We start from the raw sequence: 15,131 nt of genomic DNA, 5'->3' as shown, positions 1-15,131 counted from the left end.
ATTAATTAATAGTCAAAGACTAAAAAGTCATGGTACACAGAGAGTCATGGTTTCAACAGTGTGGTAGGAACAGTACTGTACCTGACTCTATGATGTAGCTGATCTCTGCATTGCTTCCTCTGTCTCGGTCCTGAGCAGTAACTTGAAGTACAGCCGATCCCACAGCAGCTGACTCAAACACCTGGCCTGAGTACCGGGGGCTGGTGAACCAGGGGGTGTTATCATTGGTGTCCTCCACGTTAACTATCACTCTGACCAGGTTACGCTTTACAGGCACACAATCATCACACACCTGGAAAACACATGGATCACAGTACTCATATAAGACATTATATCACACATGGGTAGGTGCTACACTGTACCAGTTATTCCTACAGGCCTGTTTCTCAAACAAAACATCAACCAAGACATCCACACAGTGACACAGAAAGGCCTGTTTATCCGCTTGATTAGAAAGTTTTGTTTGTCATCTTGATTTGATCTGATTTGAAAGGCTTGTTTATCAGCTTGATTTGTGTGTTATGAGTGATACATGACTCATTGTGCGTTCCAAATAATAGCACCCTCCTCCCAATATAGTGCACTACTTTTGTGGGCCATGGTCAAAAGTAGTGTACTATAAAGGGAATAGGGTGCCATCTGGGACACAGCCAAATTAAATACCTAGTTTTGTCTTACTATGACAGTGAGGGTGTGGCGGTAGAGCCCTCATGTCGTCTTACCATGACAGTGAGGGTGTGGCGGTAGAGCCCTCATGTCGTCTTACCATGACAGTGAGGGTGTGGCGGTAGAGCCCTCATGTCGTCTTACCATGTCAGTGAGGGTGTGGCGGTAGAGCCCTCATGTAGTCTTACCATGACAGTGAGGGTGTGGCGGTAGAGCCCTCATGTCGTCTTACCATGACAGTGAGGGTGTGGCGGTAGAGCCCTCATGTCGTCTTACCATGACAGTGAGGGTGTGGCGGTAGAGCCCTCATGTCATCTTACCATGACAGTGAGTGTGTGGCGGTAGAGCCCTCATGTCGTCTTACTATGACAGTGAGTGTGTGGCGGTAGATCCCTCATGTCGTCTTACCATGACAGTGAGTGTGTGGCGGTAGAGCCCTCATGTCGTCTTACCATGACAGTGAGTGTGTGACGGTAGATCCCTCATGTCGTCTTACCATGACAGTAAGGGTGTGGCGGTAGATCCCTCATGTTGTCTTACCATGACAGTGAGGGTGTGTTTGTTCATGACCTCGCGGTCCAGTGGTTCTGTGGTGTAGAGCTGTCCCGTCCCAGGGTCCAGCCTGAACCTCCTCTGGCTGAAGAGATCAGTGCTGCTCAGCAGAGTGAAGGTTAGCTTGTTCCTCTGGTCTCTGTCTGTGGCACTGAGCTGCAGAATGCCTGTTTCTGGTGCTGTGTCCTCTGGGATGCTGACCTCATACTGGGGCTGAGAAAACTGGGGCTGGTGGTTGTTGGTGTCAATCACTTTGATGAACACCTAGGTAAATGAAGACTGTGTATTTGTTGCACCAATTTCCAACATACTGCAAATTGAAAAGAGGCTGTTTGTTTCAAAATGCATTTAGTTACAACAGTATGCAAATGAAAATAACAGTATGCATTACATATTAATTGCTGTCATGCATTGCTGTATAAGTATTTGTTGCACCGATTACCAACATCTTGCAAATGAACTTAACAGTCAGCTTTAAGTGTGGACATCATCATTGCTGTCATGCATTACACTTTTATATTTAAAATAGTCTTCCCTTGTTTACTGAGTGGAGTCAGCACTAAAAGTGTTCACTTCTAAGATCCTGTTTGAATGTCCAATATTTTGGTACTGTAGCTATTTTCAACATTAGTTCCATACTCCATAAACCCACATAAAAGGGGAAAGAGAAGTGACTCAACGGCATTATGTGCAGGAACATATGGTAGAAATTAAACTGAGGTAGAAATTGCCATAAATAAATGTGCTTTTTATAGAAAAAGTCGCTACAAACAAACAAATGAAGAAATGATAGTGTTTGGCAGATGCCTAGATTGCAATAAAACCGCTTGGGTAAACAATTCTCTAAACCTGGACCTTTAAAACCATATGAAGGCCATGTGTGCATCCCAGATGACAGCCTATCCCTAATGTAGTGCACTACTATAATAAGGAATAGGGTTCGATTTAGTATGCAGCTCATGATTTTCATTTCATGGTGGAATTTCTCCGGAACCAGAGACACTGAAACTGAGACTGAACCATAACAAAACAGTGAATGTCATTCCCTGTCTAACCAATCGCTTCACCCCAGGCTGTTGGTCATGGTGATGCATGCCATTTCTGTGCACAAACACCTACAAATCCTCCACCAACAACAAGCACACGTGGACGGCTTGAGGATGTTGTGGCTATAGGAACAAGGAGGTATATGTATTTGGTGCAGATCACTCAACACAAACTATACCTAGATAAAATTGCCTTAGTCTCAAGGTAATGTGTGCAGTATATGAAATGTCTTCCAAGGTCGCAGCCTAAGGCCTACAACATTATAGCTAGTGCTTCTTCTTTTTGATTCCCTAAATGTCAGTCATCACCGATGTATTGCATTTAACATTTTACAACTATCCTGAACAAAAATATAAACGCAACATGTAGTGTTGGTCCCATGTTTCATTAGCTGAAATAAAAGAAACCAGAAATGTTCCTATGCACAAAAAGCTTATTTCTCTAACATTTTGCGCACAAATTTGTTTACATCCCTGTTAGTGAGAATTTCTCCTTTGCCAAGATAATCCATCCACCTGACAGGTGTGGCATATCAAGAAGCTGATTAAACAGCATGATCATTATACAGGTGCACCTTACACTGGGGACAATAAAAGGCCACTCTAAAATGTGCAGTTTTGTCACACAACACAATGCCATCAATGACTCAAGGTTTGAAGGAGCATGCAATTGGCATGCTGACTGCAGGAATGTCCACTAGAGCTGTTGCCAGAGAATTTAATGTTAATTTCTCTACCATAAGCCGCCTCCCAATGTAATTTAAGAGAATTTGGCAGTATGTACAACCGGCCTCACAACCACATGGAACCACGCCAGCCCAGGACCTCCACATCCGGCTTCACCTGCAGGATCGTCTGAGACCAGCCACCCGGACAGCCGATGAAGCTGAGGAGTATTTCTGTCTGTAATAACGACCTTTTGTAGGGGAAAAATAATTCTGATTGGCTGGGCCTGGCTCCCCAGTGGGTGGACCTGGCTCACAAGTAGGTGGGCATATGCCTTCCCAGGCATACCGATGGCTGCACCCCTGCCTAGTCATGTGAAATTCATTGATTAGGACCTAATGAATATATTTTAATTGACTGATAACTCAGTAAAATATTTGAAATTGTTGCATGCTGCGTTTATATTTTTGTTAAGTATAGACTCAGCCGTGGGCAGATGGTCAGAGAGACGCAACATAATTATAATAATTTGTACACTGCAAATTGACCACAACTAAGCCCAAAAATAGTTTTTATTTGAAAATAATCATTTCATACCTTAATTACTGTCACGCCCTGACCATAGAGAGCCTTTGTTTTTCTATGGTAAAGTAGGTCAGGGCGTGACTGGAGGGGTTTCTAGTTATTATTTTCTATGTGGGGTTCTAGTTTCGTTTTTCTATGTTGGTGTTTGGTATGATTCCCAATTAGAGGTAGCTGGCTATCGTTGTCTCTAATTGGGGATCATATTTAAGTAGCATTTTTTCCACCTGTGTTTTATGGGATATTGTTTTGAGTTAGTGTATGTTACACCTCTTTGTTACGGTTCTTTGTTTGTTTCGTTCTTTCTATGATCTTTTGGTGTGTTTCTAATAAATAATATGTGGAAACCATATCGCGCTGCAGCTTGGTCCGATAATTATTCCAGCGAACGTGACAATTACATTGAACCCCATCACGTCTCTTTTTTTATTCATTGGAATACTTTAATTCTAAATATTATTTTTTTTACTAAAAACATTGCCCCTAAATAATCCCTTTACGGGCCTGTTGCCAACCCCTGCTTTACAATATCTCTGGATCATTTACAATACGTTGGAAGATGTACATAAAAATCCAACAGCCAACTCATTTGTCATTCGGCATGGTACCCATATGGCAGGAGTTATCTGGAAAAAAAAATATTCAGTCCTGTGTTTTTCAGTGTCGTGAATTACCTGGGTGCTGATGTATCTGTTTCCATCTGTTGCCTCCACTGTCAGGCTGTAATTTGATTTTGGTTCTGCATGGAGGGGTTTGGCTAAAATGACGGTTCCACTGCCCTTGCCTACATCGAAGCGGCTGTCAGCGTTGCCACCTGTTATCAGCGTAATGAGAAGTGACAGTGGATTAAATTAACGTTTCCCCTTCTCTCAACAGGAGACATATAGAGCTTTTTTTGGATGCATTGTCTTCTATGCTTAAGAGTAAACCCATATAATCCTATTTAATCTTATTCTATTTGATAACAACACCACAAGAGAGTGGACAAATGTCAAAAATAGACATACACAATTTTATTTAATCAACGATGTTACATTTTTCTATGTAATCTGTACAAGTTGGGCATTCTGAGAAAGCATCACAAAGCCTAACAAAGAACAGGAGGTAGATAACAAGATCTGGGTAATCTCTGCAGCAGATACCTTCTATAGTACACGTCAAGTCGCAAGCCATTTGAGCGATGTGAAACACTTCTTTAGCGTGCATGTCTCCTTGCCAATTAAAGAGAAATCCGCAGAGGGTGAGAGAAAGAGGAGAGTTTGAACAGAGGAGCAGAACAGAAGAGAGATCAAGTTGTCAGTTGTAGGACAGTTAATTAGTGCAGGAGAAGAGGTAAAGAGAAAGAGAAGTGAACGACGTCTAACGGGTTGTTATCTAGCAAGCCTTACTTCTAACAGGGGTTGTTACCTAGCAAGCCTTACTTCTAACAGGGGTTGTTATCTAGCAAGCCTTACTTCTAACAGGGGTTGTTACCTAGCAAGCCTTACTTCTAACAGGGGTTGTTATCTAGCAAGCCTTACTTCTAACAGGGGTTGTTATCTAGCAAGCCTTACTTCTAACAGGGGTTGTTACCTAGCAAGCCTTACTTCTAACAGGGGTTGTTATCTAGCAAGCCTTACTTCTAACAGGGGTTGTTACCTAGCAAGCCTTACTTCTAACAGGGGTTGTTATCTAGCAGGCCTTACTTCTAACAGGGGTTGTTACCTAGCAAGCCTTACTTCTAACAGGGGTTGTTACCTAGCAAGCCTTACTTCTAACAGGGGTTGTTACCTAGCAAGCCTTACTTCTAACAGGGGTTGTTATCTAGAAAGCCTTACTTCTAACAGGGGTTGTTATCTAGCAAGCCTTACTTCTAACAGGGGTTGTTACCTAGCAAGCCTTACTTCTAACAGGGGTTGTTATCTAGCAAGCCTTACTTCTAACAGGGGTTGTTATCTAGCAAGCCTTACTTCTAACAGGGGTTGTTACCTAGCAAGCCTTACTTCTAACAGGGGTTGTTATCTAGCAAGCCTTACTTCTAACAGGGGTTGTTATCTAGCAAGCCTTACTTCTAACAGGGGTTGTTACCTAGCAAGCCTTACCTCTAACAGGGGTTGTTATCTAGCAAGCCTTACTTCTAACAGGGGTTGTTACCTAGCAAGCCTTACCTCTAACAGGGGTTGTTACCTAGCAAGCCTTACTTCTAACAGGGGTTGTTACCTAGCAAGCCTTACTTCTAACAGGGGTTGTTATCTAGCAAGCCTTACTTCTAACAGGGGTTGTTACCTAGCAAGCCTTACTTCTAACAGGGGTTGTTATCTAGCAAACCTTACTTCTAACAGGGGTTGTTATCTAGCAAGCCTTACTTCTAACAGGGGTTGTTATCTAGCAAGCCTTACTTCTAACAGGGGTTGTTATCTAGCAAACCTTATTTCTGACATGAGCTGTTACCTAGCAAACCTTTAGGAAATTAAGCCTAAAGACTTCAACATAGCAGCTCAAGTTTTTACAGAATAATGGTGATATCAACAATAGTAACCCACATTCACACATTTTCTGCATGGGAAATGATTAATGTGCTGGGTTCCTGTAATTTTGATGCAGACAGGTGAGTCTGGAAAAACAAATGTGTGTTACTGGTTACCGGTGATTTGGAAACAGACAGGTGAGTCTGGAAACACTAATGTGTGTTACTGGTTACCAGTGATTTGGAAACAGACAGGTGAGTCTGGAAACACGAATGTGTGTTACTGGTTACCAGTGATTTGGAAACAGACAGGTGAGTCTGGAAACACTAATGTGTGTTACTGGTTACCGGTGATTTGGAAACAGACAGGTGAGTCTGGAAACACTAATGTGTGTTACTGGTTACCAGTGATTTGGAAACAGACAGGTGAGTCTGGAAACACTAATGTGTGTTACTGGTTACCAGTGATTTGGAAACAGACAGGTGAGTCTGGAAACACTAATGTGTGTTACTGGTTACCTGTGATTTGGAACCAGACAGGTGTGTCTATGGGTTGGGTGGAGATGACCCCCACCATGTGAGCCACTGGGTCAGTCTCCATGACAGAGAAGACGAGGGAGGTCTCTTCAAACACCAAGGGCTCAGAGGAGGGCTCAGGCCTCACGATCCACTCAATGTGCAGCCGACAGGTTGAGGACCTTTGGGGTCTCCCATTGTCCACCACTTTAATCTGGGCAACGGCACAACATGGGAGAGCAAGGGATAATAACTGGGTTATTAACAGAAATACTTAAGGTGCTGCCTTGAGCTAAATGGACGTAATACATGTTATACATCAGTAGCACGTTGAGCAGACTTAATACACGTTATACATCAGTAGCATATTGAGCAGACTTAATACACATGTTATACATCAGTAGCATGTTGGCAGACTTAATACACATGTTATACATCAGTAGCATGCTGAGCAGACTTAATACACATGTTATACATCAGTAGCATGCTGAGCAGACTTAATACACATGTTGAGCATACATATTGCATGTCTTTAACTAGTTCATATTTAAACACAAAGTTTGAAGCTGCAGGCTGGTGCTGAATGGCTATATAAATATGATAGATAATTGAATACATTTCATTGCTAAACAGATGTAATACCACAGTAGCTACTGTAACAAGCTGTACAGACTTACTGTAAGGATGGCATGCTGTCCTGCCGAGACAACCTCTCTGGAGAACACATGGCCAGTTTGGGGTTCGATGAAGAACCTCCCCTGCTCGTCTCCCCCCTCGATGCTGTAGGACACCTCAGCGTTGGGGCCCGTGTCTCTGTCAGAGGCGATCACTCTGTAGATTGGCTCGCTTTTAGCAACCTCCCTCCTCTCTGTTGGTCTCTCCCTGTCTCCATTTGACCTGTCCCTGTCTGACCTGTCCCTGTCCCTCTCTGGGAGCTGGACCTTATAGATCTTCTCCAGGAACTGTGGGGTGTTGTCGTTCTCATCCTGCACCCTCACCACCACCCGGACAGCTGTGGACCTGGCTGGCACGCCCTTGTCTGTTACTGTGATCTGGGAGTGAGGAAGGAGGGGAAGGGTCAAGCAAGCATGAGGTGTCACTTTTACAGTATGTTAGATATTCATATTTTTATTAATTGGATATTGATTTCCAGAACGTCCAATAGGATGATGCTACGTATAAAAGATGGTTCACCTCCAGTGTATGTTCCTCTTGCTGCTCTCTGTCCAGTTTTCTGGAAGTGGTTGTCACCAAACCTGTCAGGTCAGATATCAAACACAGACTGTATTAATACAGTCATGATCTACATGTAAGATACTCCTGTGTTCTTGCAAAACTCCCATTTGCATCACTGATAATGTGGGTTAATGTTATTCAAAGGCAAATGAACATGGGTATGTTTCAGAGGCATAGAATGTTTGTGTCTTGTACCCAGTACATGTAGCTCCACCCAGCTCTGAGGAGCTGGAATGGACCTTCAGACATGTTAAACACTGGGCCATAAACACAGGTTTTATACACAAATTCATGCACATAAGCCCAAAGAAATGAACCACTTCCAATACAACAAGTTTGTGCCATATTCTGAGGAAAGGAAAACTGTTTTTTCCCAAGACTTAACGTGATGCTTGTTAGGTTAAATGTGGAGTCCACTTGCCCATTGAAACCACATAAACGATGGCTGTTTTGTGTGCTATGTATGATTAGCAGTGGGAAAAAATACATTTTGTAAGCCAAGCCTGTTGATAGCATAGCATTATGTTAGTTATGCAGGGGGAAAGTCCACCACAACATAGGGCTGGGAAGGTTCTTGATTGCTACTTGAATTAACAATGAAGTAACTAAATAATGACATAATGGAAGTAACTTATTCTTCTCAACAGTTATAGTATAAAGAAACAAGCCAAGATTTACTGTATCAGAGGGAAAATATATTCTAATACTGTAGCTAAGGATAGGTAACCTATTATAGGTCTACAGACTACAGTAGCAATGTCTGGAAGTTGTTAGAGAAGGAATCCATTTCCTACTTGGTTGGATCTGTTCTCCACAGGGTCTTTTTTGGTAAAAACGCCGACATCGTTCTCAACCTGATATAGTCCCTGTCCCAAATGGCACCCTATTACCTACATAGTGCACTCATTTTGATCAGAGCTCAGGCCAAAAGTAAGTGCACGATATAGGGAATAGGGTGCCATTGGGGAGCGGTATGAAGCTGGTTGATTTACAGTGAAAGGACTTTTTCATGGTCAGTAAACCCTGTTGGCTGGGTGCACAAGGGCTTTTTCATGGTCAGTAAACCCTATTGGTGAGTGCACAAGGGCTTTCTCATGGTCAGTAAACCCTGTTGGCTGGGTGCACAAGGGCTTTCTCATGGTCAGTAAACCCTGTTGTCTGGGTGCACAAGGGCTTTTTCATGGTCAGTAAACCCTGTTGGCTGGGTGCACAAGGGCTTTTTCATGGTCAGTAAACCCTGTTGGCTGGGTGCACAAGGGCTTTTTCATGGTCAGTAAACCCTGTTGGCTGGGTGCACAAGGGCTTTCTCATGGTCAGTAAACCCTGTTGGCTGGGTACACAAGGGCTTTCTCATGGACACAACAGAAAATCTAGTGTTAGAAATAAACTAAATGACATGGTGTGGCCATCAAGCTCTAGCCTGGTCCCAGATCTGTATTTGCATTAGCCAAGTCCTCTGACTGTTTCATGACATTACAAGGAGTTGGCTAAACAAGCACAGATATGGGACCAGGCTCACCCAGATGACATGAAACACAGAGATATATGCTGGACAGACAGCAACACTATCTCTACACTGGACTAGCAATGTTAGATTTACTTTACAGGGAGTGCTGCCATAAAACTTTGCATAACAGGAGCACTTCCATGAGAAGAGTTCGTACTGAGTGAGATGTCTATGCAAACTGAAAATGTTCATGTTTAAATTAGCCTACTGTGCAAAACTTTTCAGGGATGTTGCGCTTGTTATGACATCAAATGGTTTACAGTATAATGAAAAGTACAACACTTTGGCTAAAATCAGTTAAACATGATGACGCAATAGGACAGTCTCACACAAAGATCAGTGTGTAACAATACAAAGCATAGTGAGGATCTTCTTTCAAAGGTTTTGAGCTTATGCCGCGACCGTTTATGGTAAATGGTGGCAGATTGTGGTAAATTGCGTCATTCTGGCAACAATGGCTGACACTTAAATAACGTGCCATAGAATTCTGTGGCACCCCGCTATCTGTGCTGCAGTACACCGCAACTTTTAAAGGAAGAACCACTGTAAAAATGCATGAATAGTGTTTAGGATTGCACCCGTCTGGTGGTCGATGCTGAAGAATCCCTGTGGGTTCCCGCTGGTTATCTTATAGTCGAACTTGTCACTGTTCCCAGAGTCAGGGTCCACCGCCTCCACCTGGATAACAGAAGGGGAGAGAACATTCAGCAACTCTCGGAGGACAGTGGAAGTTCATAAAAGTGCTTCTTTAAAAGTATGTCTAGAAGTATGGACCTGGATAACAGATACATCCTTGGGGGAATTCTCCATGACCTCAGGATAATAGACTGGCTCGGAGGTCTGTGGTGCATTGTCGTTGACATCTTCAACCTGAATAATAAATAATCATACATTTGATTTGGAACACAAATGTAATTGAAAAACAATCACAAAGTGCTACATGTGAATTAAGATAAATAAAAAAGAGACAAAATGGACAAAAAAGAACACAATCCAACAATAAACTAACCTCAATGTAGACCTCCATAAAGGACGACTGAGGCACCACAGCTAGGTCGGTGCCATAGATAGTCAGCCAGTAATGATCGGCGGTCTCATGGTCTAAAAGCTCCTGTGTCTGTATGACACCTGTGAGGAGAAAGAGAAGAAGCATGTTTCATGTCAAGGCATCACTGGGAACTCTGGTCTCACACACGGCTCGAGATCCCAGCTCTGTGCTCTCTACTTTACATAGCAAACATTACAGGATGAAAGTCCAGATATAAGTCAAAAACATAATTGAAAATGCAAAGTAAGTTCAAGAATAACCCGGTTTTAAATACCTCAGTGATAAAGGGTTGTGTTGGCCTAAAGGGACAAATGTTTTATCCAAACAAGAAAATATATGAAGACCATTTTTGCATTCACCTGGTTACAACATGCAATATATAGTACATTTCAATGCTATAGCAGGGTTAGGTTTAAAGGTTATCATTTTAAAAAGAAGAAATCTCTTACCACTCTCTTCATCTATGGTGAATACTCCGAGGCCTGATCCGTCCCTTATAGAATAGCGTATTTCTCCAGCTCTACCTTGGTCATTGTCTTGTGCTATAACTGTCATTATAGGTGTGCCAATAGGAGCATCTTCTCTCACACTTCCCTTATCCACAAAGGAGGCAAACCGAGGCTGGTGCAGATTCTCATCCACATCTACTACGTAGACTTCAATAAAACATGTGCAGGACAACGACTCAGGTTTCCCTTTATCCTTGGCTCTGGCTGTCAGGTTATACACCTGTCTCCTCTCAAAGTCCAGGGTCCTTAATATACGAACAGCACCGTTTGTTTTATCAACATCAAAGTCTCCATCTCCATTGTCCAGCAGGCTGAAACGGACCTGTCCAGACTGACCTTGGTCAGGGTCATGGGCCTGTAGCCAGACCACCACCGCCCCTAGCGGGAGGTCCTCCCGCACCTTCACGCGCTGGTGGAGGGGGAAAAACCTAGGAGGGTTGTCATTGATATCCTCTAACACTATCTTCAGAGATACTGTAGAAACCATCTGAGGTTCATCAACTGCCTGATCACGGGCCACAACTTTTAGGATAATAGTTGGGTGTAGCTCCCGGTCCAATGGACTTTTAACCTTCACCACTCCCGTCTGGTCATCTATGACAAAGTGATCGGACTCAGCCATCAATGAATACCTGATGATTCTGTTGGCCCCTGAATCTTTATCTGTGGCATCAACCTGAATGACAGCTGTTCCTACGTCTGTATCCTCCCTTATCGATACAGAGTAGCTATTCTGGAGGAAGTTTGGGCTGTTGTCATTTGAATCCAGGACATTGATCTGTAAGACATGTGACGCTGACCGCTGTGGTGTTCCCAGATCATACACAGTGATGTTGAGAGTATATTGATCCATTATTTCTCTGTCTAATGGCTCCATAATCTTTAGCCAACCCGTGTCCATTTCAATCATGAAACGACTCTCAACATCTCCTCCAGATATCACAAACATCAATGTTCCACTGAAGCCATGGTCTGCGTCTATGGCACTTAGATGAGCTATCCTCATCCCAACTTGTAGGTCCTCTTTAACCTCAATGACCTTAGGAGTAGAGTCCACAAAGTGAGGAAAATAATTATTGATTGAATGAATGTCCTCAAAATGATCTTCTCTTTGAGAGGGGGGCATGGTGCCAAGAAGCAGCTTCTCAGCCATACGCCCAACCACTCCTGTATCCACACACTTTTCAAAGACGGCTCCTGAACCAGACAGGACTGTGATGTTCACAAACATTGGCTTACTTGATGTCTCCCCATCGTTGGCACTAATTTGTAAGGAGTGGAAGGACAACCTTGCAGCCTCGCCGTCATGTAAGGGCAACTTGAGTGATAACAGCCCAGTGTCTGGTGTCAAGTCAAAAAGACCAAGGCTGTTACCATCTATGACTACATGCTGAACCCCTTCCATGTCATCTGCATCGATAGCAGACACCGCGACTATCTGCTCACCCACCCTGTAGTATCTTGGTAAGCTCACTTCACAGTCAACCTTCTCAAACAAGGGCTCATTGTCATTAAGGTTGTTGAGTGTAATAGAAACTGGAGTCTCCACTTCACGGCGGAAAGGAGAGCCCCAATCTGAAGCTCTGACTCGGAGGTTGTAAACCCTTGGCATCTTTTCATAGTCCAATTCCCTGGCAGTGCTGATGACACCTGTGAAGTAATCTATGGTAAAAGGTTGTGGTGGGTTTACATTGGCGATGGTGTAAGTAACGTAACCATTCTCTCCTTCATCCATGTCGCTGGCACTGACCGTGAGGATGCTGGTCCCCACTGGTACATTTTCATTGACATTGCCTTTGTAGGTCGGTTGCTGAAAAACCGGTGCATTATTATTCACATCAATCACGTTGATGACCACCCTGGTTGATGCTTGTTCTTGGTTATTAATAATCACCTCAAAGTCATACTTGCTGGCACAGTCAGCTTGGATAGCTGCAGTTGTTGTTATCAAGCCTGTGTTTGAATTAATAGTGAAAGGATGAGTGATCTGTTGGATCTTGGGGTATTTGATGGAGTATTTCAACATGGGGTGATTTGGCATAGCTCTCACCATTACAACAGAAGTGTTGGGCGGGGAAAATTCTGTCAGGTTGACTCTGTAAATGTTTTTTTCAAATGTAGGAGCCCTCACATCAACACGTGGGGGTCTCACTCTAATGACTTCAGCGGAGGAGAACTGTGGTGGGCTACCTTTATCCTCGGCCTGTAGTGTAAGATTGCATCCAAACTGACAACTATCCCAGTCCACATCCTTAATGGCTTTGACCCTGTATTCTTTTCCACCAGGGCTGGTTTTCACTGCCCTAAACTGCTGGAGTGGGTCCCCAGCAACTATACTCAGTGATGCTATCTCACCATTAGGCCCTTGATCATTGTCTTCCACGGTTACTAGAGCATATGTAGGGTCAGTGTCTGTGGCTGATGGAGCTAAGGGAACAGCTGTGAGGACGGGAGCGTGGTCATTGGCCTGCAGTACCCTGACCGTTAGCTTGGCTGTGCTGCTGAAGCCACTGCTCCCATAGAGTTTCATGCCCCGATCTACAGCCAAGACATCCATCTCAAACAGCCTCCGCTTAGCGTAATCCAGCCTGGCCATGAGAGTAATCACCCCACTGGTAGGATGAATGGCAAACATGTGGGTGTGTTCTCCTCCCAAGCTGAAATAGTACTCTGCATTTGAGCCGACGTCGGCATCGGTGGCGGTGACTCTCACAATGCTAGTTCTGATGTCAGCGTGTTCAGGCACGGAAACAGTGTAGGAGGTTGGTGAGAAAAGAGGCCGGAGATCATTGGTGTCCAGAACTCGCACTTGAACTCTTGTTTGAGCGACAGCGTTGGTGCTCCATTTTAGTGCTTTGACTATCAGTGAGTAGTGCTCCTTCACTTCCCTGTTGAGTATAGCAGAGCTGCCTCCTTTGGTCCTAATTCGCAGGAAACTGAAGTCTCCCAGTACATATTCTTCAGCCTTGAATAAAACCTCTCCATCTCCAGATTCTATTTTGTATTGAATGTCCCAGGATGGGTCTGTGATGTATATTCCCATTTTAATTGGGCATTCTACATAGCTTTTAGCAGCTGAGTTTTCATATATAGTGGTATTGTATACTGTTTGTGTAAATTGAAATGGTGATGTCTGCTGTCCAGGTATTCCTGAGCAACTCCATAAGATCTGCATAACAATTGCTGTGAAGAGCTTTCCCATGTTGGCATCGTATATCAACATAGTTCCTAAAAAAATACAAATAATAATGACTCAAGTGTGAATACATTGCAGTCGGATGTATATTTTGAGAACTACTATGCTTAGGTATGCTGCCAACTTAAACCAAATCCCCAAATCCAATTAAACATTTCAAGAGTATCTTAAATAAATCCCACGGCCGACAGTAAATCGCTCTGGGTAAGATCCGTCTACTAAATGACAAAAATGTCTAAATGTAGGATAAAAGAGCACTCACACGCAGGCACTCTCTCTAACAGGCATAACACAAGTCAACTAGAATTGTTCTGTTGCAAGCTACACTTGAGATCATTTGAGAGGAAGACTATAAATAGCCTACTGTAAATTATTGTCAATAGGCTTTTTCAATTAATCCACTTCTCAAGTAAGATTTTTAAGCAAATGCATAATTTATAACAGAATGTGCAAATTAACATCAATACTCTGAAAACGATTGCTGGATTATTAGCCTACAGAAAGCCCTACATGGAAACTCACCTTCTCACAACTTTCTGCTACTCAAGTAGTTGCCAACATTCCTTGTTGCCAAAACAACACGAATTTGAACAGGAATACTGCAAACTGAATTTATCTGAAGACATGTTTTATTCTTAAATATCTAAAGGAAAAGTGTATTTTGAAGTCATTAATGAATCAGAGATTACAGTCCAATTGTTGGCTCCTCACTCTGAATGAGCGGCTCGAGCGCAGCAGCAGCAGTGTGGGATACGCCTGCACTGCAAGAAGTGACGTATTTCAAGCTCGAGCGCTCGTTCCTGTCTGAAAGAATACTTACAGCAGTGAGGTAATACGAATGCCAGACAATGGATGGAGTTGGCAATACAGCACAGAACTTTTAAAAATTAAATCTTGCCCGACACCCACCTATGAGCGTGCACTGGTAATGTTATCAAGCTATTTGATATTTACAGACGGGCAGCCAGGTTCGACTTTCCCTTCCTTTGTATTTTATCGGTGTCAAGGCGAACAGCAGACCCCCATCTTGTGTTTTTTGCATAGAAAATACCCACAAAAATAAGATTTTTACCACAATTAACTGATTTTCGGTCCAAAGTAAAATATTGTATCAGGTATTATGAATAAAATAGAATAATTGCATTTATATGTTTCTGTTCA

The 15,131-nt window shown here is 43.1% G+C and overlaps 1 protein-coding gene across 1 annotated transcript in view; it reads right to left on the bottom strand.

Annotated features, from left to right (window-relative positions):
* LOC139391087 (FAT atypical cadherin 1b) overlaps positions 1-14,568 on the bottom strand; it is a 46,244-nt gene extending 31,676 nt beyond the window's left edge. Inside the window, exons 1-12 of the mRNA XM_071138599.1 lie at positions 14,493-14,568; positions 10,715-14,002; positions 10,227-10,345; positions 9,992-10,087; positions 9,796-9,895; positions 7,669-7,730; positions 7,152-7,526; positions 6,478-6,688; positions 4,655-4,720; positions 4,187-4,326; positions 1,207-1,482; positions 82-292 (exon numbers count right to left, since the gene is read on the bottom strand). Of these exons, the coding sequence (XP_070994700.1) occupies positions 82-292; positions 1,207-1,482; positions 4,187-4,326; positions 4,655-4,720; positions 6,478-6,688; positions 7,152-7,526; positions 7,669-7,730; positions 9,796-9,895; positions 9,992-10,087; positions 10,227-10,345; positions 10,715-13,997 (4,939 nt within the window). The 5' untranslated portion in view covers positions 13,998-14,002; positions 14,493-14,568. The remainder of the gene's footprint in view (positions 1-81; positions 293-1,206; positions 1,483-4,186; positions 4,327-4,654; positions 4,721-6,477; positions 6,689-7,151; positions 7,527-7,668; positions 7,731-9,795; positions 9,896-9,991; positions 10,088-10,226; positions 10,346-10,714; positions 14,003-14,492) is intronic.
* Positions 14,569-15,131: the final 563 nt, after the last annotated feature.

The sequence above is a fragment of the Oncorhynchus clarkii genome, chromosome 31, assembly GCF_045791955.1.
Source record: "Oncorhynchus clarkii lewisi isolate Uvic-CL-2024 chromosome 31, UVic_Ocla_1.0, whole genome shotgun sequence".
In the NCBI taxonomy this organism is placed as follows: Eukaryota; Metazoa; Chordata; class Actinopteri; order Salmoniformes; family Salmonidae; genus Oncorhynchus; species Oncorhynchus clarkii.
The sequence above is the reverse complement of the archived record's forward strand: the minus strand, read 5'-3'. Positions and strand labels throughout refer to the sequence as shown.